Source organism: Sparus aurata, chromosome 3 (assembly GCF_900880675.1).
Source record: "Sparus aurata chromosome 3, fSpaAur1.1, whole genome shotgun sequence".
Taxonomy (NCBI): domain Eukaryota; kingdom Metazoa; phylum Chordata; class Actinopteri; order Spariformes; family Sparidae; genus Sparus; species Sparus aurata.
The window spans coordinates 2,723,684-2,747,867 of record NC_044189.1 but is presented as its reverse complement, the minus strand read 5'-3'; the positions used below and the strand labels follow the sequence as shown (position 1 = coordinate 2,747,867).

The following is a 24,184-nucleotide window of genomic DNA, read 5'->3' as shown; positions in this document are numbered from 1 at the left end:
ATTCTTGGATGTATGAGACAAAACTCATACGGAGGGTCCAGGTTGACATAACTGAAGCATTTCTACAGAGAGCCACTTTGCATCAGCAGCACCATGCTCCTACGTTGCGGGCAGTCAACCTGAGGAAGGCGACCGGACCTGATGGCGTCTGCGGACGTGTGCTGAAGGACTGTGCAGACCAGCTGGTGGGGATCTTTACTAAGCTCTTCAACCAGTCACTCTCCCAGTTCACTGTCCCATCCTGCCTCAAGTCCTCCACCATAGTCCCACTGCCCAAAAAAACTAACATCACCACTCTCAACAACTACCGTCCAGTAGCACTCACCCCTGTGGTGATGAAGTGCTTTGAGAAACTGGTCCGTAGTCACATCATGTCATTCCACTCTCCCACCTCTGATTCACAGCAGTTTGCCTACAGGGCTAACAGATCTACTGAGGACGCCATAGCCACAGCCCTCAATGCTGCATTGTCCCACCTGGAGCAGCAGGGGAGTTACGCTTGGCTGCTCTTCATAAAGTTTAGCTCTGCTTTTAACACCATCCTCCCCCAAAGACTGGTGTCTGACATTGGAATACCACACTCCACCTGCCTTTGGATTAAGGACTTTCTGACACTAAGACGGTAAGAGTGGGCCCCCATAAATCCACGGCCCTCAGCCTCAGCACTGGCTCCCCACAGGGCTGCATGCTGAGTCTCCTGCTCTACACCCTCTACACCCATGACTGCACCCCCGCTCACCACAGCAACACCCTTGTCAAATTTGACGATGACACCACAGTAGTGGGGCTCATCTCGAGGGTGGACGAGTCCGACTACAGAAACGAGGTGGAGCGATTGGCGGAGTGGTGCAGAGTTAACAACTTGCTCCTCAGCACATCAAAGACCAAGGAGCTCGTCGTGGATTTCAAGGGGGAAGAAAACAGACATCCAGCTGCTGCTCACAGGCGGGACCTGTGTGGAGAGGGGCTCCGACTTATGCTTCCTGGGAGTCAACATTATGGAGGACCTGACCTGGAGCGCCCACACCACTGAGCTAGTGAAGAAGATCTAGCAGAGACTTTACTTCCTGAGAGTTCTGAGGAGGAACAACATCCCCCAAAAACTGCTGGTGTCCTTCTACCGCTGCACAAATGAGAGCATCCGGTCATACTGTCTGTGTGTGGTTTCCAAACTGCACTGTGGCACAGAGGAAGAAGCTCCAGGGGGACACAAAGGCAGCACAGAAAATCATTGGCTGCCCTCTCTACTCTCTGGAACTTCACAGTTCCAGCTGCCTCAAAAAGGCCAAAACCATCGTACAGGACTTATCACACCACGTCACACACTGTTCAAATTACTGCCGTCAGGCAGGAGATACAGGTCCATGAAAACAAGAACAAACAGACTACAAAACAGTTTTTACCCAACAGCCATGAGTGCATTGAATAGTGCTACTAAAGCATAGTTCTCACCACTTACCTTTGTCAAAAGGGCTATGTGCAATTTTTAAATGTAAATGTCGCTGTATGTGTAGGTGTGTCTCCTATGTGTTTTTAGCATTAATATGCATACAGTAGTTTTTACTTATGTATTTATTTATGCATTTACTACCTCCTGTTGCACTGAATAAGGACTGCACTTAATTTCGTTGTACCTGTTACAATGACAATAAAGATATTCTATTTTATTCTATTCTATTATGAAAAGTGAAATAATTGACTGAATAACAATAAACAGTCATTCACATCCATAAAGACTCTGTCATGTTCGTGATGGTTTCATGTAAGTCTGATGCACGTCCCTTCAAAGACACAAAACTTAATTTTCTCTTTTAATTAATTAAAACAGATGACATTTTGAATGTAAACTAGAAACGAATTCATATGGATCAAAGTGGAAAGACTACAGAAGAATATCCACAGTCTTAAAACACTGAAAAAATAATCAGGAAATGATGGAATTGTTATTTGAATGACTGTGTGCTTTAATCTGACAAATGATCCTCATACATCATATATGTTGAAAGAAGGACATAAACATGTCACATTTATGATGAAAGTAATGAAATCTTTATTGTTGTAAAATGCTGAAACAGAAGCAAGAACACATCAATGTTTAGACATGTTTTGAGAAAGAGAGAAAGATTACTGCAAGCTACACAAATTACACTTTCAAACTGTGATCAATCTGAGGAAAGAGAAGGAGTTATCACTTTACGCAGATGATATTTATTTTTATTTATAATGCTGAATTAATGTTATTTTATTTCTATTTTTTCATTCAGAAAACGAGAATAAGATTCATGAACAAATTCATCTTCTTAAAGGCAAGATGATTGTGATAACACGTGACTTGAAAAAAGAAATACTCAAAAATTGTAATATTACGAAACTTAACAAGAGTAGATGAAACAGAAAACCTCATATATCATATATGTTGAAGAAGAAGGTCAAAGACATGTCTCATTTATAATAAAGGTAATGAAATCTTTATTGTTGTAAAATGTTGAAACAGAAGCAAGAACACATTAATGTTGAAACATGTTGAGAGAAAGAGAGAACAGAGAGAGAGCTGAGAGCAGTATGAGAGTAAAACCAGCAGCAGAGTCCCAGTGAGTCAGGTCAGGACTGGGAACACTGGTCTCTCCTCAGTGTCTCTGAGACTGGAGTCTGGGAGCCCTGGGTGGCCTCACAGGTCACAGAGCCCACCTTCCTCCACTGGTCTGCAGGGAGCCTCAGGGTGCTGCTCCAGCTGTAGCGGCCGTCCTTCTCCAGCACCCCGGGGCTCCTGCTCTGCTCCCAGCTGCTGCTGCTGCTGCTGCTGCTGCTGCTGCCGTCCACCTTCCAGGACAGACTCCAGTCTGAGGGGAAGCCCTTGTTGGCCAGACACATGAGCGTGGCCTTCCCCTGCTGCAGCTCCTCACTGGAGGGGGGCAGCACCGTCAGGGTGGGACGGACATCACCTAGGAGACACCAATCAGCTTAGAGGACAGGGACCACACTGCTGTCAATCAACCAGCAGACACTGGGACACCTTCACTGTGTGAGAGTTGATTTAGTCCTTTAAGGAGTTTCTGTCAGATGGTTTTTCTGCTCCACCAGTCACTCACTCACACATTGTTTCACTTCCCTTTAAGAAGCCTCTCATGCATATCAGCACAGAGAGAATCATCAAACAGAATGAGCTGAAATATATCAAACTACACTGGAAATAAAACACATCAAACTTTCTCATCACAATCAGACAAAACCTGAACTATATGTGACTTTAAAATATTTAGTGGACACATACACAAATACAGAAAATGAACCGACTGCAATCAAATGTTGGACAAGAGGAGCGTTTTGAACACTGCTATCACTGAGGTGAAAAATTACATCTCCTCTTACAAAACATTTGTAAAACAGGTTTACAGTTTTATCTTTTCTACACTTCAGGCTGTGTAAATGTCACTTTGACAGGAATGTGTAAAGAAATGATTAGTAAAGCTGCTCTGAGTTAGCCTCCATGATAAAGGAGGAGAATTAAAACATGAAGAATAAAAGTGTTGGAATTAAAACAAGATATATTTATCTGCCTCAAACATCCAAAACCTGACATCAAAAATGACTTCACAGTTTTTTACGAAGGATTTGTGCAGAAACTTACTTCCAACATCCAGTCTGGTTCCTCCACCAAAAGTCCACCACAGTGATACAAACTCATTGAGCCGCCGTACAAAAACCTCTGACTGTAGAGAGACACGGCTCTCTGACTTTGACACACTGAACTAAACCTACAAGCCCTCAACATGCAACTTTATCATTAAAGGAGGAAATAATGATTTCTATACTGTCTTAACATTTCATATTTAGTAGAATTAGTTTCTGAATTTTTTGTTTCAGGAGCAAACTTTGTCTGTTACTGACAAATATTTGTGCAAAAATTAAACATTTATTCGAAAAACTGGCTATTTTCTTTTTAATATGTAGAAAAAAAGAAAAAATAGTGCCTGAAATAAGAAAAACATTGAAATATTTGACTTACTTCCAACATTCAGTCTGGTTCCTCCACCGAACGTGTACCACAGTGATACAAACTCATTGAGCCGCCGTACAAAAACCTCTGACTGTAGAGAGACACGGCTCTCTGACTTTGACACAAACACACTCAACACAATTAGTCTCTGATTGTAAAATATCATCAGCTGATATGATAAGTGACGATAACACAGAGCCACAGATTTACAGAATGTATATTTTTATTTAAAATATGATGATTTTTAATAAAAACTTTATTCATTCTTCATTTAATTTAAACAAGACAGATGACATTGTGAAACACAGTTTTCAACAAGTATGAAGCCAAACTCCTATAAAATTGACACTGAAAATATCCTAATCAATACTTTGAATAATTGATCGATTGATAAACAGCATGATGAGAGTAATCCAAGTCCCTGTTGGAGTCAGTCAGAGCATTTCCATAGAGAGCCACTTTGCATCAGAAGCACCATGCTCCAGTGCTCTGGGGGAGTTTATAGTCCTGAGAGTTGAACACTGGATGACTGACAGCTGTCCTTCATGACAACAGAAGACACAGAAATCCTCCTCATCAAAAACATGACTTTGATCTGCGTCCTCATCTGGACTCTCCTCTGCTGCTGCTTCACAGGTAAAGTCCAGAGAATCAAACTCCTCTCCTCTATCAACATCCGTCCCTCTGAAATGAAGCCCACAAAACCATGACGCTGCTTTATGTTTTTGTCTCTGTGTCCTCAGAGTCCAGAGGTCAGTACACAGTGACTCAGCCTGGAGCAGTGAGCTCTGCTCTGGGAGGCTCCGTCACCATCAACTGTAGGACCAGTCAGGATGTTTATAGCGGGAGCTGGTTACACTGGTACCAACAGAGAGATGGAGAACCTCCTAAACTTCTCATTTACTATGCTAGCACTCGAGCATCAGGTATCCCAGGTCGTTTTACAGGCAGTGGATCAAACTCTGCCTTCACTCTGACCATCAGTGGAGTTCAGGCTGAAGATGCAGCAGTTTACTACTGTCAGAGTGTTCACTGGCCCGGCAGTGACCTTGTGTTCACACAGTGAAAAACCGTCGTACAAAAACCTCCCTCAATCAGACTGAACAGAAACTGAACTGACTGCTGCAGCTGGAAGCTACTGCAGAGACTGATACACTTCACTGAGGACACACACACACACAACCACACACACACATTCCACTATCTTTACTCTTACCGCTAATGATCATGAGTCAAAACAAGTGCCAAAAAAAAAAAATAAATAATAACCTTAATAGAAATCAAAATACTTTCTGCCTAATCCTCAATAGTACCCAACTTTGGATATTTAAGGAGAGATGTCTTGGTGACCTTTGACCTCAGTTATATACTGGAACACATTTATTTTAACCATATTAAATTAAAAAAAACACATTAAGACACAGATCTCCTTTACAAACCTTCATTATCAACCATGGATCCAGTTCAACATTTGCATATGTAAAGTCACATCACATTAAGACAGGTGTATTGGGTAAAAATAATATGTTATTACAGATTCAAGATGAATCTTCATGAATCTTGTTCACAGATGAGCAAGTTATAGGTGATGATTATTATTGATTAAAGTATTTGGTGCAGCTTCTCTATAGGGAGATTTTGTAATTGTGGAACGTCCGCCTTCTGCAGAAACAAGATAATTCCTCCTCAAAATGAATGGGCAAGCTGTCCAAAGACAACAGCCAAATATTTCCCCCAAGAAAGCTCACTGACCAAGCAGGAATGTAACAACCAATGGTTACTTAAATGCAATAATCTGTAATGAGACGAAACATAGCAACAAAGCCTGACATCAAATGAGCTGAATATTTTACTATCAAGCGAAATGTAGAAGGCCTCAATTAAACAACGGTGTTTGAAATCTTTTTAGAGATGGACATAAAATAAGAAAATGAAACAGAAAAACTATAATCAACAGTGTACCATAAATGCTTTTTTTCACCTGTATAGGCTTTAGCCAGCAATGGTGAATGGTCAGCAGTGACATGAACAACCCCACCATCAGAGACTAGAAGAGAGAAATGCCCTGCTTTATATTTACAAACTTTAACTATTAATGTATAATGGTCAGCTGTGACCTGAATATCATAGTCAGCACTAGCTTGAGGACAACAATGCCCAAGTTTAGATTTAAAAGCTGTAGACAGCAATGGCAAACAGTCAGCAGTGACCTAAACAGCAACAAAATGAACAATATGATACATTCAAATCAACACATTCCAGTTTTGGATTACTCACCAAACTTTAGACCTATTTATAGCTGTATCTAGGATGGAAGTGCAGATTCTTACATGCATCATCAAGCAAAGGGGAGTTGATTGAAAACAGTCTGCAAGGTTTCTGAACATACCCTTCTTGTACAGAGGAATTTAGAAAAACAGGCCCATCCTTAAAAGCCTGTCACCCGTGTAGTCAAAGTAAATCAAGACCTAGTCGCTATTTTAGAATTTCAGAAATCTTCCTCATCCCTTGAGTTGAGGTAAAGAATGGCTGGGCCACTATGGCAGACTATGACAACAAATAGTTCCTTGTTGCAAGTATGCTAATTGAGGAAAATCATGATCGGATGCTATTCTAGATTTTACAGGAAACATTTCCTCCTGTTACAGGTAGACCCAAGTACTATGAAGACCATGTTTTAATTTTGAAAAGTGCCTCTGAGAACTGATAAATATGCAGCCTGTCCCAAAATGTGTGAGATGTGTGACGATAATCACAGAACCCAGAAGAAAAGACTAATGAGAACATTAAGCGGTGAGGAATTAAACTGATGCAGAGCTTTTAAAGAGGACATGATACTCTTCAGCTGAGTTAGTTGCCCAGTGGCCAAAATGTTACTACATGGACTTGAGACAAAGAAATCTGTCCAACTGTAACTGATGAAAACTTCTATGTTTTCTGGATCTGTCCACATGTCCAAACATTAAATCTACAGTATATCAAAGTTTATATATTCACTTAAAGAGTTAGGTTGGATCCTGATATTTTCTTCTTTTTTGCTGCATGTCTCTTTAAGTTGAATGTTTTCTTTTTTTTCATTTAAATTCATTTCAAGTCTGCAGGAAATAATAACAATTTGGGGTGTTTTTATCAGGGGGCCAAGCCCGAGGGGCCGAGGAAACGCGTATGCAAGCATAGGACCAGCGGTGCTAGGAACCCTATTGTAATTGTAAAGATTTTTATTTTTATTTTTCTCCGGCTAAAAGTGGTGCTGCAGGCTAAACCGTGCAAGGGAGGGTGGTGCAATTTGGAGGGTTGTTCCAGACTCCTGCGAATATCTCAGACACAAAAAACTACATATATCCGCCTGCAGGGGGCGCTATAACCTAGGAAAACACGTTTTTGCCTATAACTCCCACACCGTAGGTCGCACATTCAAAAACCTTGTATCCCCAGATTCCCTGAATGGAGCTGAATCACTTTGCGATTGGCCACGCCCACTTCCGGTGAGAAAGTTTTTTCGCAAAAACTGGAAAACCTACTTTTTCGAACTTCTCCTTGGGATTTTGTCCGATCTGTGTGAAACTTGGCACATACACTCTTCAGCTGGACCTGATCTGAAGTTATCAAAAGATTTTTGCTCTGCCAAAAATTGCGCAAATTATTAACGAACAAATTTCTGTAGCTAGCTATAAAAATGTAAACTGTTTGATATCTCGGTCAAAATAAATGCTATTAACACCAAACTTTAGATCCTTGGTTGCCATGAGACTGGGAAGGGATGAGATGAATTTGGCGAAGTTTGCTCATTAGGGGGCGCTAAAAATATGGGAAGTTTATATCTCTTGAACGGCTACACGGATTTTTACGAAATTTTGGTCAGTATGATGCAAGGCCAATCCTGACGCCATATTTTGAAGGTGGTCATGACTGGTCAATGTGGGCGTGGCTTATTACAAGAGAAACAACAAACATTGATTTCAGCCAAACTATTATGCTGAGAGATTTGAAATGTATATGGCACAGATAGAATAGGACACACTTCTTCGATACCAGAAATCGCACATGTACTCCACTAGGTGGCGCTATAATGGATGCAATCGCGTGTTTGCCTGTAACATCCACATTTTCAATAACATGGTCGCAAACCTTATATCCGTATGTTCCCTGAATAGAGCTGGGTTTTCTGACATAGGACACGCCCACTTCTGCTGCACATTTCGTTCGCTAAATCGGCGCATATGCAAAACCTACTTTTTCAAACTCCTCCTACAATTTAAGTCCCATCTGCCTGAAACTTTGCACATAGAATCTCCAGATGTGTCTGATCAAAAGAATTTTGGCACTCCAAAAAATCTGCTAGTTATAACCAAACAATCTTTTTTGCCAGCTGAAAAACACATATTGTTTCATATTTCAGTCAAACTAAATGCTTTCAACATCAAACATAAGTCAATTATTCCTAAAGTCACCCGGAGGCTCTGTGCCAAATTTGGTGCAAATTGGAATATAGGTGGCGCTAGAATGGATGCAATTGCGTTTTTGCCTGTAACTTCCACATTTTAAATAACACATTCGCCTTGTATCCATATGTTCCCTCAGTAGCCTATATGCCGCGGACTTTCGGTCTGGCACTTCCGGGTTTTTCAGCCAGCCGAACTACTTCCGGCGCACAATTAACAGTGTTAGCAATGGCGTTCTTCACCTGTTCACAGTTAGGGCTGAGTGCTACAGGTCCATGAAGAAAAGCCAGAAGCCTCACTGTCTGAGTGTAAGGGAAAGTCATTCTACAGGTTCAGTTCAGGTTCAGTTCAGACTAAGAAACAGGTTTCTGTTGTCATATCAAGTTTCTGTGAGTCATGTCATTGCTGCGAATAACGGATAAATCACTGAATTATGTCCTAAGGTACCCGAGGTGTCATATTAAGAAAGAATGTAAAATTAATGGCTCTTACAGAAACATGTGCTCTGAGTTCTTATAATTTCAATTAAACGTTTATTTTGTATTTTTCTTTGAAATAAGTAAAGTGAGATTACACACATCTATTTTACATGGTTAACTACAAATAAATTGTGTTTTTATAACACTTTTTCCTGTTTCATTTTGCACAGTTTTTAAGTTTACTAACAGAAGTTTACTAATTTAATGTTGTCTTTCTATTATTAGACTTGCAGCCAGTACATTTTGTTCTCTTACTAACATTTGCTATTGTAAACAGATTGTGCTAAGGGATTCAAAACCAGTGGAGTTGCAGGGATGCCAGTGCACCTGTGTGGCAGGTACAGCCTTGTGCAGCCACGTGGCAGCTCTACTGTACCAGACGGCCCACTACTCCCAGCTGAGGCTTACATCTGTTCCCCCAGTGTTCAGCTGTACAGAGACTGAACAGAAGTGGCATAAACCAAGGACCATGGTAACCAACCCTTTAATGACTCTTTATGTATGGATATCAGTTCAATGTTTACAGAAAAGCGTTTTTGTTTGGATGCAGGGCATTAAACCTGGTCCAGTTAATGACATGGTCATCTTGTCAGCCAGACCAAAGGAGAGGAAGCTTGTTGAAGGAATCAGGTATGTGTTACTATTAATACTACACACACACACACACACACACACACACAGAACACATCCACTTACACATTTACACACACAGAGAAGCTCTTACCTGCTTAAACGCACACGTAACTACAAATATATATGTATGTACCACCACCCCTACCTTTGCACACATTTACTTACTTCCATGGACATGGACACACACACACACACACACACCCTCCTTCATACAAGCAACTCACAAGCACACACACTGTCACATGCACAAAACTCAATTAGTTACATACATACATGTGTGCCTGCACACATACTTTTGCACGTGTTTCTTATTTATGACATGAATTGTTTGTGGGTTTTTTTTTTCACATAAGCAACTTGTATAAAGGCATCAACTGCACTCTGCCAGACATCTCCACGCTGAAAGTTCAGGACGTGTATCATGGACTCACTGCTGATGAAGCTCCCATGATCACAACGATGGCCATCTCCAGTGATGTACCTCTGGTTGGATCCAAGTTTGGTCAGGTGCAAGAGGGAAGTGTGCTGTCCTACCAGCTGCCAACAAGGACAGTCCCCAGGACCCGTCCACATACAGTTGCCCCTTCTCCCCCACAGCTGCCACTCCCTGGTTACAGGCTGGGACCCTCTACCTGTGCATTCGTCTGCTCCGAACATCAACACCATCATATGGCGTCCCTTGAAACATCTTTGGTGACAGCACACAAAATTGAGAGCAGCACACGAGAGCAGAGTTCCAGTGCTGAGTGGCACCAACTAAGGAGGGGCCGCATTACCTCCACAAAATTTAGAGAGGTCTGTCATTCTAGGGGGGAAAGCTCTGCTGAAAACCTTGCCAGAAGGCTTCTGAGACCATCCAGTCAGACTGCTGACATGCGACGGGGGCTTGACCTGGATCCTATAGCAGTAGAGGAGTACTGCGGGTAAGGGAGGTCAATCACTACCCCTGTGGGTTCCTGATTCACCCTGATGCCCCATGGATGAGATCATCACCTGATGGGATCGTGTACGATCCTGAGGGGCAGCCAGTGTTTGGCCTGCTGGAAATCAAATGCCCAAATGTGCAGAGCTATGTGGACTGCCCTTACATTACTATCAGGGAGGGTAGACACACACTGAGGCGATCCCATGCGTACTACTGGCAAATCCAGGGACAAATGTTGGTTTCTGGCTGTGACTGGTGTGACTTTGTCATTTACACAGAAGATGACATGTTTATTCAGAGGGTTCCCCGTGACATGGAAGTCATTGAAACCATCGTTTCTTTTTTTATTTTTACCTCAACGCCTGCTTGAGCAGTTAGTGAGTTGATGGCAATGTATGTGTATTTATAGTTACTGTGATGGATACAAAAGAAATTCATCAGTGAAATGTTGCTGCATTATGTTTGTGTTTGTGATGTAATGTTTTGGCTACATGTAAGAATAAATTATTTGGATCGAAGCATTTTGATGTTCTGTACAGCTTAAGTAATAAGTTTTAAAAAGGTAACTGACAGGAATTAAAAAATGAGTGACCAAACAAAAGCAGAGCACTACTTGAATTGACACAAGCATTTTAATAAGGTAGCATTCAAAGGCTTGAACTGTATGCAAACAGATTTCATATAACTATAAACACTGATAAGATTAAGGAAAAAAGGGGTTGCAAAAGTGGACAGATGAATGCAGACTACTGCTCCAATTTTAAGTATTTTTAAAAGGGATTTAGATTTCTTGAAAGTACAAACAAAAACTGGTTTAATGCACACTTAGATCCAAGCAACTCTTTTTATATTCACCAAGCTTTCGGACAGACAGCCTTCCATCAGGTCATTGCACATAACATACATACTGTATGTTATGTGCAATGACCTGATGAAGGTCAGTCTAACTATAATAAAAAATATATAAAAATACAGTGTGACTGCCTTTGGTGTGCACACCAAGCTCTCAGTCAGACAACCTTCATCAGGGCATTGCATATATGCACATTATGTAATGTGCAATGCCATGATGAAGGTCGTCTAACTGAAAGCTTGATGTGCACACCAAAGGCAGTCACACTGTATATTTATCATTCAGACTTTATTTACAGAGCACTTTGTATATAAATGAGATAAAGTGTGTAGTTGCATTTTTGTATGAACTTATACACACATGTTCAAAAAGTCCCTCCTCAAAAAATGGGGGCTTTGTTGTGGTTACTCAGACCTCGGGCTTCTTTGCCCAAGCCTTTACCAGTGGGCCATTTTCAAAATTTGTGAGGAGACAGGACACAGTGTAGAGTTGGTTGATGCTTCCAAAAAGCTGAAGCGGAATTTCAGAGTCAAAGAATTTGTGCTCCTTGACCCGGCGAATGAGGCGCTCCACATCCACCCTGAGACATGCTATGGCCTGCGTCTCCCTAACTTCACCTGCAGATATTTGGGACCTGCCAGAGAGGAATGCTGGCCTGTAGATCTTGCAGGGTACAATGTTATCAATAAGAAAACCTATGTCTACCATGACAGCCATCCCAGGTTTTAGGACGGTGGGGAGACCAGATTCTCGTGTGATCTGCTTTTTGCTGATAGACCCAGCATACAGTGCAGAGATAAATTTCACTGCCCAATGTGGTGCAATTCCAATGAGCCCTTTCAGAGTGCAGTGGGATTTGTAGGATGAAAACACCTCACTCTGGAAGAGAAGGGAAAGATGGGCACTGGCATCTCAGCTCAGTGCAGTCAAGGATGACTGTAGTGTCAGTGTAGTCCTTGAAGTCTGCAGGCAGAGATTTGCGAATCTGCTCCTCAGGCATCCAGATCCTTATTGAGCCGAGTACTGTATACAGGAAGTTGCTCCATGTTGTTATGATTCGGCTGACTGTGGACTGCTGGACACTGTACCGGTCAGCAAGGTCCCGCTGCTTGGATCCAAGGGCCAGGTAGTTTAGGAACAGGAACAACTCATCAATGGGCTGCAGGGAATGAGTTGCGGCATTTGAATCAGTGAGAGTTCCTCTCTGCCCTTGTCGAACACTGACCATAGATGGCAGAGAGGGCTCAATCAATGCGGTTTGCATGAGGAGGTCATATGATGCAAACCTTAAAAAAATTAGAAAACATATAACAATAATAACTGTTCATAATTAACTACACAACAGAATAAACAGATGACTTTAATTAAATATATCTACCTATTTTTTGTATTATTATAATTCTGAGAATACAAATATTGTAATTATATCCCCTCCATATAACATATTGCACTTTACATACACGGTACTACCAACTACCAACCATCGCATCATTCTCCAAACATCTTAAAGCGTGGCTATTTGAAAACCAGATTTGTGAACATGGTCATACTTAAATTTGTATACTTCTTTGTCCGTTTGTTGTATGCTTGTTGTATTTTAATATGTTGTTGTATACTTGAAGCACTTTAATATGGGCATTCTGCAATAGAATCTTGCACTTATTAGCACATTAGTACGGGTATTTCTGCAATACAGTTCAGCACTTTATACAGGCATTTTTGTCCAGCACTTTATTATGGGCACTCCTGTGATGGTCTAGGTTTTTGTTGCTCCTCTGCTTTCCCCCTCCCCTTCGTTTTCTGTTTCAGGCTGTGGCAGGAGGCGTGGCTGGTCTCCCAGACCCAGATGAGACACACCTGTCTTGCATCACAGCAATCACCCTACCTCCACTTAAACCAGGTCATGACTGCACCAGCTTGCCAGATGATTCCATTCCCGTCCTGTGTGTGCCTCGCCTGTTTTTTCACCCACTCCCTCGACGCCGTGGCCAGCCTTCCTCCTGCCTCGATCCCTTAGTTTTTTGAGTAGGATTTTGTGTTTTTGCTTAAAGAATTAAAAACTTTGAACTCGGTCTCGCCTTCAGTCTCCTGCATTTTTAGTCCAAACCTCAGCCCATAACAGAATCATCTGGCCAAGATGGATGAAATGAAACAAGCCTTGTCGTCTCAAGGGGCGCTCATCAGCCAACACGACGCCACGCTAAGGAAAGTCATGGAGACTCTTCAACAGCTCACTACCAGTGTGACGCAGCTCGATGGCCGGCTGGACCAGGTGGCAACCCAGCTCAGCAGCCTCACGACCCCTGGCAGTTCTCCACCTCCACCACCTGCTGCTTCACCTGGCCCTCCACCTGGCCCTCCACCTCTCCTGCCCCGCGAGCCTTTCATCCCAATCCCTGCCAGGCATGCTGGTGACCTAGGGACATGCTCCCAGTTCCTGCACCAGTGCTCCCTAGTGTTCAGTCAGCAACCAGCTACCTACGCTACAGACCAATCAAAAATAGCCTTTATTAAGAGTCTCGTTTCTGATAAAGCCTCCGCCTGGTCATTAGCCATATCACAGAACAACCCCTCTTTGTGTTCAGATTTCAAAGCGTTCACGTCAGAGATGCTAAGAGTTGTTGATCATCCCGTTAAGGGTAAAGAAGCAGTCAGCCAGTTATTGTCATTATACCAGGGCAGAAACTCAGTTTCCCAGTACGCACTTGACTTCCGCATTTTAGCCGCTGAGTGTGGGTGGGATCAGGCAGCCTTACAGGGTGTATTTTTAAAGGGGTTGTCTGAGGAAATAAAGGATGAGCTAGCCGCGAGGGATGAAACTACGTCCCTAGAAGAGCTCATTATCTTAGCCACCCGACTAGATAACAGACTCAGGGAGAGACAAAGGGAGAAGGCTGTGGGGCGGAGATCCAGGTTCTCCTCCCCTGCCTCCAGTCCTCACCAGCAGTTTCCAACCTCCTTGAGAGCCTCCAGTGATCGCCCAGAGGAAGCTGCACAACCACCAGTTGACGCTGAGGATCCCATGCAGCTGGGACGAGCCAGACTGACGCCAGCAGAGAGACAACGACGTTTTCGCCAAGGCTTATGCTTCTACTGTGGCCAGGAAGGACACCCCCTGGCCAAGTGTCCAGTTCTGCCAAAAGGGGAGGCTCATCAGCCAGCAGGGGGGCGCTGGTGAGCTGCATCTCCCCAAACTCAACCCCCTCAAGAAGCAAAAGGATCCAGGTTCAAGGTATGCTGCGCTGGTCACATGACACCTTGCCCGTTCAAGTTCTAATAGACTCAGGTGCCGATGATAGTTTCATTGACTATGAACTGGTTAGCCAGGCTAATATTCCCACCATAGCCCTTTCTGAACCCCAGGAGGTCTTGGCACTTGACGGAAAGCAATTAGCCAGAGTTACTCACCGAACTGAACCCATTTCCCTGACTCTCTCTGATAACCACCACGAGCTGATAGAACTGTTTGTCATTTCCTCACCCATGTCCCCTGTTATAGTGGGGCTGCCTTGGCTTAAGATTCACAATCCACTTGTTGACTGGTCCACTGCTTCCATAGTTAACTGGAGTGTTTTTTGCCATGCCAACTGTCTTCGCTCAGCCATACCCACCAGTGTTCCCACCTCTCAGAGCCCCCCAGAGGAGATTGATTTATCAGCGGTCCCCAGTGAGTATCATGACCTCAAGCAGGTATTCAGTAAGGACAAGGCACTCTCACTACCTCCACATAGACCTTATGATTGTGCTATTGATCTACTTCCTGGCTCTCCTCTCCCTTCTAAAAAGCTCTATAACCTCTCCAAGCCAGAGAAAGAAGCCATGGAGGCATACATCCAGGACTCCCTGTCAACCGCCTCATTCGCCCCTCATCGTCTCCCCTGGGGGCAGGGTCAGGACGGGTCCCTGCGCCCATGTATTGACTATACAGGTCTGAATGAAATCACTATTAAGAACAAGTATCCCCTACCACTTATGGACTCAGCATTCACCCCCCTCCATGACTCTGTGGTCTTCACCAAATTGGACTTGAGGAACGCGTACCACTTGGTGAGAATTAGGGAGGGGGACGAGTGGAAGGCTGCTTTTAACTCCCACCTTGGTCATTTTGAGTATCAAGTAATGCCTTTTGGGCTAACTAATGCACCGGCTGTGTTTCAGGCCTTGATTAATGATGTTCTCCGAGATATGTTGAATAGATTTGTTTTTGTTTATCTTGATGATATTTTGATTTTCTCAAAGAGTGTAAAGGAACATGTGTTGCATGTCAGAACTGTATTGCAGAGATTAATGGAGAACAAGCTTTATGTTAAAGCAGAAAAATGTGAGTTCAGTGTTTCAACTGTTTCCTTCCTGGGTTTTATCATTGAGCGAGACCAATTAAAGCCTGACCCAGCCAAGATCAAGGCCGTCGTAGAGTGGCCAGTTCCCACCACTCGCAAACACCTTCAGAGGTTTTTGGGGTTTGCCAACTTCTACAGACGATTTATTAAGAACTATAGCAGGCTGGCAGCCCCACTCACACAGTTGACTTCAATAAAGAAGGCTTTTGTGTGGTCCTCAGCAGCACAGGCTGCATTCAATAACCTTAAGGAAAAGTTTTCTAGTGCCCCTGTTCTAGCGCACCCTGATCCAGATCGGCAGTTCATCGTGGAGGTCGACGCCTCAGACTTGGGAGTGGGGGCTATACTCTCCCAGCAATCATCTGTCGACCACAAAATCCACCCCTGTGCCTTTTTCTCCAGACGCCTCTCCCCAGCTGAGCGCAATTACGATGTGGGAAACCGGGAGCTGCTTGCAGTCGTGTTGGCCCTGCAGGAATGGAGACACTGGCTTGAAGGTGCAGTACACCCATTCATTGTATGGACTGATCATAAAAATCTTGCATATTTACGCTCTGCTCGTAGGCTGAACCCTCGCCAGGCACAGTGGGCACTCTTTCTGGGGAGATTTAACTTCACTCTTACCTACCGCCCTGGTTCCCGAAACATCAAGCCTGATGCCTTGTCTCGTCAGTTCTCACCCTCAGTGGAGGAGACCCCGGTGGAGACCATTGTCCCATCCTCCTGTGTGGTTGGAGCTGCCAGGTGGGAGATCGAACAGGTAGTTCAGGATGCCATCCAGGGGCATACTATTCCTGAGCACTGCCCGAGAGGTCGGCTCTTCGTTCCACCCCCAGTGAGGTCATCCGTGCTCCAGTGGTGTCATTCGTCCAAGTTGGCCTGCCATCCTGGTTACCATAAGACCCTGGCTCTGCTTCAGCAGAGATTCTGGTGGCCCTCCATGTCTGCTGACACCAAAGAGTTCATCTCAGCCTGCTCAGTCTGTGCTCGCAGCAAGTCATCTCACCGTGCTCCTGCTGGTCTCCTCCGTCCATTGCCCGTATCCCATCGCCCCTGGTCGCATGTTGCTGTGGACTTTGTTACTGGCTTACCCCCGTCAGACGGAAATACGGTTATACTTACCATTGTTGATCGTTTTTCTAAGTCAGTCCATTTTGTACCTCTGCCTAAACTTCCCTCTTCCTTAGAAACTGCTAAACTTCTTGTGCTCCATCTATTCCGTCTCCACGGTATCCCCCAGGACATTGTTTCTGACCGGGGCCCCCAGTTCCTCTCCCAAGTCTGGAAAGCTTTCTGTCAAGCTCTGGGGGCATCGGCCAGCCTCTCTTCCGGTTACCACCCACAGACCAACGGCCAGACCGAGCAGGCAAACCAGGACCTTGGGGCATCCCTACGATGTGTGGCCTCTCGTCTGCCAGCCTCTTGGTCCACCCACCTGCCTTGGGTCGAATACGCCCACAACTCTCTGGTCAGCACTGCCACAGGTATGTCCCCATTCATGGCCTCCAAGGGTTATCAACATCCTCTATTTCCAAGTCAGGAGTCTGAAGTTGCAGTCCCCTCAGTCCAGGCCCACCTACGCCGTGCCCGCCAAGTCTGGCAGGAAGCCCGAGCAGCCTTGACACGATCAGCGTCTCGGAACAAACGATTGGCGGATCGGCATTGGACCCCTGCTCCTGATTACCAGGTTGGGCAAGAGGTTTGGCTCTCGTCACGTGACCTCCCTCTTCAGACTGATTCACGCAAGCTAGCCCCCAGGTACATCGGGCCATACATCATTGACAGCATTATTAATCCTAGTGTCGTTAGGCTTAAGCTCCCTCCCGCTTTGAAGGTCCATCCTGCCTTCCATGTGTCTCTGCTAAAACCTGTCATGAAGAGCCCTCTGAGCCCTCCGGCCGAGCCCCCTCTGCCCCCCCGGCTCATTGAGGGTCACCCTGCATTCACGGTCCACCGCATACTGGATGTGCGCAGGCGGGGCCGTGGTTTCCAGTACCTTGTTGACTGGGAGGTGTACGGTCCAGAGGAGAGGTCTTGGGTCAGCAAGGCCCTCATCTTGGATCCTCGTCTGCTCACTGACTTCTACCGGGAATTCCCAGACAAGCCTGGGAGGCCGCCAGGTGGCGTCCATTGAGGGGGGGGTACTGTGATGGTCTAGGTTTTTGTTGCTCCTCTGCTTTCCCCCTCCCCTTTGTTTTCTGTTTCAGGCTGTGGCAGGAGGCGTGGCTGGTCTCACAGACCCAGATGAGACACACCTGTCTTGCATCACAGCAATCACCCTACCTCCACTTAAACCAGGTCATGACTGCACCAGCTTGCCAGATGATTCCATTCCCGTCCTGTGTGTGCCTCGCCTGTTTTTTCACCCACTCCCTCGACGCCGTGGCCAGCCTTCCTCCTGCCTTGATCCCCTAGTTTTTTGACTAGGATTTTGTGTTTTTGCTTAAAGAATTAAAAACTTTGAACTGGGTCTCGCCTTCAGTCTCCTGCATTTTTAGTCTAAACCTCAGCCCGTAACAACTCCTGCAATACAAATTAGCACTTAGCACTGTATAATCCATGTTCACGATAGAATTTCAATATTGAGCTAATTAATCATGTGTCATCCGAAACGTATAGTCTGTATTGTTATGCATTATCCCCACTTACTTACCTAGTAAAGAATCTAATGTCTTTGTCCGAGGCAGCAAAACGGGGGATGCTGAACCGCCGCCTCAGCGTAAGGCTCTCGACCTGTCCTCGTAGCTGGCGAATATCCTCCCGGAGAGAAGCATTTTCCTCCAGCACAAAATCGACAACCGCTGGGTCTGGAGCCGACACATAGTGGTGGTCCATTGAGACTTCTTCCGCTACATGGTCCGCTGCGTTAGCCTCCCTGTCATCCTCTAGCGGTAGTCTCTGCCTTCTCTCCCAAGCCCCCTGCCGTGGAAGTGGAAGGGAGAAACTGTTCCACTCAAATAACTCCGGGACAGATCCCCTTTTCAACAGACGTCGTGCGGTTTCTGATGCTGGCTCACGGATGTCTTCCGGTTTAAAATGCCGGCTACACACCCGGGTGTGAGCCGTGATCGTAAATTTGTCCCTGCGGATCGCGACTATCCACCTTATCTCCTCGTCGGCAGGAAAAGTGAAAAAACTAGCTGGATGCCTGGCACAATGGCACACAACAGTGCTCAGCTGTCGTACCAGACGATCGCTGATATTTAAACTTTTTCATCGTCGAGTCGACTAGCTTAGCCACACTACCTACCAAAACAAACAAAGCGGATGGCCACCGGAAGTGTTCGCGCTGGCTGACTTTTAAGCGGAAATACGTCACCACAACGGTTGGCATATAGCCTATTAACACATTCTAGTCCTGGATTACTCACCAAACTTTAGACCTATTTATAGCTGTATCTAGGATGGAAGTGCTGATTCTTACATGCATCATCAAGCAAAGGGGAGTTGATTGAAATCAGTCTGCAATGTTTTAGAACATACCCTTCTTGTACAGAGGAATTTAGAATAAAAGGCCCATACTTAAAAGCCTGTTAGCCGTGTAGTCGAAGTAAATCAAGACCTAGTCGCTAATTTAGAATTACAGCAATCTTCCTCATCCCTTGAGTTGAGGTAAAGAATGGCTGGGCCACTGTGACAGACTTTGACCACAAATAGTTCCTTTTTGCAAGTATGTTATTTGAGGAAAATCAACATATGACGCTATTCTAGATGTAGCAGCATAGAAATAGGGATGTCTTGCACAGCTGACCACCAGGGCGGCAGTACATAAGTAGGGTCCTCCTTCTTGTGCTCCTAGTGACGCGTCACTTCCGGGACAGAGGTGTTTTCCCATGCAGGTAATGCTCCTCGCTGCTGCTGCTTCATTCACGTATTGCTCGGTGTCCTCATGCTTAAAGTCTGTGTGTTTTCACTGCAGAGCAGCGACCGAGTGCTCTGTACTCCGTTTGATGCCTGGTTCTCTCGGGCGGTGGTAAGTGTATTTTATGTTTATTGTTAGGGAATGCTCATCAGCTGGGCGAAATCCACAGGTGGCGAATCACGTGACTCCACGACCAGCTGATTGGGACTGCTGCTGTTTTGTTTCTACTGCTTTGATACACGACATGGTCTCTGCTGCTAAATACACGATCTTGTCCCCTGCTGCGTCGGACTTTGTCTCCGGCGGGGACCTGTTCATTGTTGCCTCTTTCTGTGGCTTTGTGCTGCTTGGTGGCGCTGCTGTTATCTGTTTTTTTGGCTACAGCCGTCTTGCATGGTGGACTGCCGACACCACATTTTTAACCTCTTCATTTCTTTTATTTTAACCGAATGGTTGTGAGGAGTTAATCCCTTATTTTTGGATTGTTTGTTTTGCTTTCTTTACTTTCTTATTGTTTGGATTAAGTAAATTGTTTTGTTTAGGCAATTGTGTTTAGCTTATTTTGTGAACTGTTCCTTGCTTTTTGTTTTATATTTTGTTGCACATTTTGGGTTAATTATTTCCATTGTAACCTTTTTTTCTCCTTCTCAGTGGCTGCAGGCTGGTGGTGGTGCTGTGACATGGATGGTGGTGTCCCTCCTTCTTGTGTGCTGTGCTCCCTTGGATTTTGGTGATACCACAGTGTGTGACTGCCACGCGTGTCTGGGTGAACCCTTTTTCTTTAAGTTATTTTGTTGAGTCCCCTTATCCTTCACTAGCTCTTTCCGCACCAGTAGGCCTCAGCCCCTGATTAGGCTCCATTTTCATTATTTGGTATGAATGGCAATTTTTGTCAAAATATTTATCAGTTTTATCAGTAAAGTATTTTTGTAAACTGGGAACCACGTGTCTTGCCTGTTGAGTGGAACGAACCTATGTTTTTGATAGCTGTAAAATAATTCCTTGGGTGTAATTCCCAAGGTGGCGTTGTTGAGCAACCTAAGATTCACATAGAGAGCCTTAGCCGCACCACATAGACTTTACCGGAAACACTTTCTCCTGGCACAGGTAGACCCTCGTACTATGAAGACAATGTTTTAATTTGGAAAAGTGCCCCTGAGAACTGATAAATATGCGGCCAATCCAAAAGATGTGTGACTATAATCACAGAACCCAGAAGAAAAGACTAATGTAATGAGAAGATTAAGAGGTGAGGAATTAAACCAATGCAGTGCTTTTAAAGATGACATGGTACTCTTCAGCTGAGTTAAGTTGTCCAGTGGCCAAAATGTTACTACATGGACTTGAGACAAAGAAATCTGTCCAAATGCAACTGATAAAAGCTTCTATGTTTTCTGGATCTGCCCACATGTCCAAAACTTCTGGGAGGAGTTCCATTGGCAAGAGATTTGAGATCCTCAACAACTTTCCCATCCTCTCCTGCAAGAGTGTATCAAACTCCGTCACTCTGACCTCGCCGCTGAGACAACCACTGTCCCGGGTGATTCCCACCTACCACCTCTCCCTCTGTCAGGCCCTGAGCCCCTGGATTCCTTGTTGCTTCTATCTAACTCCTCTTCTCCTCAGGCCAAGCGCTCCTACTCCGTGAGCATTTCCACTGTTTGAAGCCTGTCGGGCGGAAGCGCCGCCCGGTCAAAATCAACACCTCCAACGGCGTGGAGGAAGAGTCAGCCGAGAGTTTCCCCGCAGAGATGAGGAGTTAGTAATTAAGATGTTCAAGACCTCTTTGAATTCGAATTTGTATCTCTGAATACCACCCATCTGTAAGTGTATTCTTACATGTACATGACAAAACTCATGGGGAGGGTCCAGGTTGACATAACTGAAACATTTCCATAGAGAGCCACTTTGCATCAGCAGCAGCATGCTCCAGTGCTCTGGGAGAGTTTATAGTCCTGAGAGTTGAACACTGGATGACTGACAGCTGTCCTTCATGACAACAGAAGACACAGAAATCCTCCTCATCAAAAACATGACTTTGATCTGCGTCCTCATCTGGACTCTCCTCTGCTGCTGCTTCACAGGTAAAGTCCAGAGAATCAAACTCCTCTCCTCTATCAACATCCGTCCCTCTGAAATGAAGCCCACAAAACCATGACGCTGCTTTATGTTTTGTCTCTGTGTCCTCAGAGTCCAGAGGTCAGATCACAGTGACTCAGCCTGGAGCAGTGAGCTCTGCTCTGGGAGGCTCCGTCACCATCAACTGTAGGACCAGTCAGGATGTTCATGTTTCGAACAGCATCCACCTTTTAGCCTGGTACCAACAGAAAGATGGAGCAGCTCCTAAACTTCTCATTTACTATGCTAATAGAAGAGCATCAGGGATTCCAGGTCGTTTTACAGGCAGTGGATCAAACTCTGCCTTCACTCTGACCATCAGTGGAGTTCAGGCTGAAGATGCAGCAGTTTACTACTGTCAGAGTCTTCACTATCCCAACAGTCAGTATGTGTTCACACAGTGAAAAACCGTCGTACAAAAACCTCCCTCAGTCAGACTGAACAGAAACTGAACTGACTGCTGCAGCTGGAAGCTACTGCAGAGACTGATACACTTCACTGAGGACACACACACACACACAGGGAAACACACACCAGTAGTTCACTAAAAGGACCAAAGATAAATCACAGTATCTTTCTTGAATTGAAAATTTAAACCATCAGAAAATGAGGTTGTATGCAGATGACATGCTGTAATATGTTACGTGACCCTCCTCCTCCCTTTTTCAGTTTTGGGTTAGATAGTTATCGATGTTTTTATTTGGAACCATCACTCCCATTTTAAATGACTAAGAAATTAAGAAATATTAGATCTCCCAAACAGCAAATTTGGGGGGGAAACTCACAAAGGACCAGGTGTTAAAGTGTATTTTGGCTGACCTCCCCTGGAGGATAATTCAATTTCAGATGTGAAAATGGCACAAGACTGCCTTATTTATATTTATCATATTCACCAATAACAAGAGATAGTCTTCGATACACAGGTTTGTTAATACAAATTCAAGTTTATTTTAAGATTCTGAACAGGAAAGAAATAACTGATAGATGTTGATATTGTGGAAAGGTGAATCTAACAAAAATGTCTTAACTTTAGATTATTTCTGAATACAAATAAACATGTCATGCTGATGTTCATTTTCATCAGAAGAAGAAACAAAAAAACTAATAGAACTTCAAAGAGATCTTCATTTTAACTGTTTATCCTCTAAAACCTCCTCGTCTCTGATGACCTTTGGTGGGACGACTCCATGGGTGAATGCCTGGAAGGTTGCTAAGAGATTTGGTCGAAGAGGTTGCTGCTGGAACACCCTTGGAAAACAAATGGCTAAGAGATAAGCAGGTTTCAGTCTGGAGGGAGGACTCCTGTTCATGGACCACAGCAGGGAATGTGTGCAGCTTTCCATCTGATGGAGGCTCCTCTCAAAGCTCAGCCAGTTCCCCCTGCAGCCTGTCAAACCAGGCATGCTGAATGTCCAAGAAGTACTGATAATCCAACCTTAGACCCCATTCCTTTGGTGGCGTGGTGGAATGTGAGGAAGTGCTGGTATATGGACATGGTGGTTTGTGAGGACCAGGTGGTATACTGGAACATGAAAGCACGTGAGGATGTTGCTTTCTGTTCACCACCTTCCTCTTCCATTGCTGGTGGTCCTGAGGTGCCAGTGAGGCAGACTAGAACATTTGTTATCTTGTTGTATAATATTATCAAAATAAAATTGTGAAATACAACATTTTGCGGAAACTCCATTAAGAAACTTCTCTGTGTCTCCACCTGGCCGACATCATGTCATTCCCCCTTTCTCTTTTTCCCAGTTTGGGGACTCACTCTCTGAAATCTCCACCTCCAGCAGCACTTCATCAGAGTTATTTTCTCCCACATGGTTCCTTGCCTGACATATATAAAGTCCAGTGTTGGACCGCTCCAGAGAGGGTAAAGACAGGACCTGTTCTGAGGCCACCTTGAGTAGGGAGCTGGAGGCAGTCCTCCTGTACAGGTGTATCTACCTGCAGCTGGGTTGGCAGTACTGCTGCAGGTCAGGTTTACACTGCTGCCCTCTGCCAGGCTGCCAATGTGACTGACCTCAGTTAACACATTCACTGGAGCATCTGTGCAGAAATCTGAGAAAGTGTTACATATTAATGCTTAGATTACATTATAAATTAAAAATATTCAAATTTTCACATTGTTTCTGGATTATGATCCTGTTTGGTCAAACACAAATTTAAATCTGCACCTCTACAACTTGTATAAAGGAAATGCAAGAAAATTAGTTAATTATTACACAAGTGGAGTAGTGTCATATGGCATCACTTCGTCTGTGGACCAGTGTTTTATCTCCATAATGTAAACTTGTCAGCATTAACACATTTCAGTGTCATGAAGGTGATGTCCACTGTCATTTAAAAATACATGTGTTTAAGGCACTTTCACTCAGAAAATGTATTGAAAATATGTTATTAATATCTGAATACATTTAACACCTGGAATTTAGGATTAACATGTATTCCAGATGTACTCGGTGCATCTCCTCTTGTCTCCGTTATTTTGAGTTTATGATGCCATATCTCTAAATTATGAACAGATACAAATAACCA

The 24,184-nt window shown here is 44.3% G+C and overlaps 1 protein-coding gene and 2 gene segments (V, D, J or C); 2 read left to right on the top strand and 1 right to left on the bottom strand.

Moving 5' to 3' along the window:
- Window positions 1–24,184, top strand: part of LOC115579517 (Ig kappa chain V-III region MOPC 63-like) — a 72,683-nt gene that overhangs the window by 1,925 nt on the left and 46,574 nt on the right.
- LOC115579515 (Ig kappa chain V-III region MOPC 63-like) overlaps window positions 2,602–24,184 on the bottom strand; it is a 58,830-nt gene continuing 37,247 nt past the window's right edge. The window contains 2 exon segments of the V gene segment in view: window positions 2,602–2,942; window positions 4,007–4,041. Of these exon segments, the coding sequence occupies window positions 2,602–2,942; window positions 4,007–4,041 (376 nt within the window).
- Window positions 21,564–24,184, top strand: part of LOC115579516 (immunoglobulin kappa light chain-like) — a 32,574-nt gene continuing 29,953 nt past the window's right edge. The window contains exons 1-2 of the mRNA XM_030413088.1: window positions 21,564–21,615; window positions 21,722–22,043. Of these exons, the coding sequence (XP_030268948.1) occupies window positions 21,564–21,615; window positions 21,722–22,043 (374 nt within the window). The remainder of the gene's footprint in view (window positions 21,616–21,721; window positions 22,044–24,184) is intronic.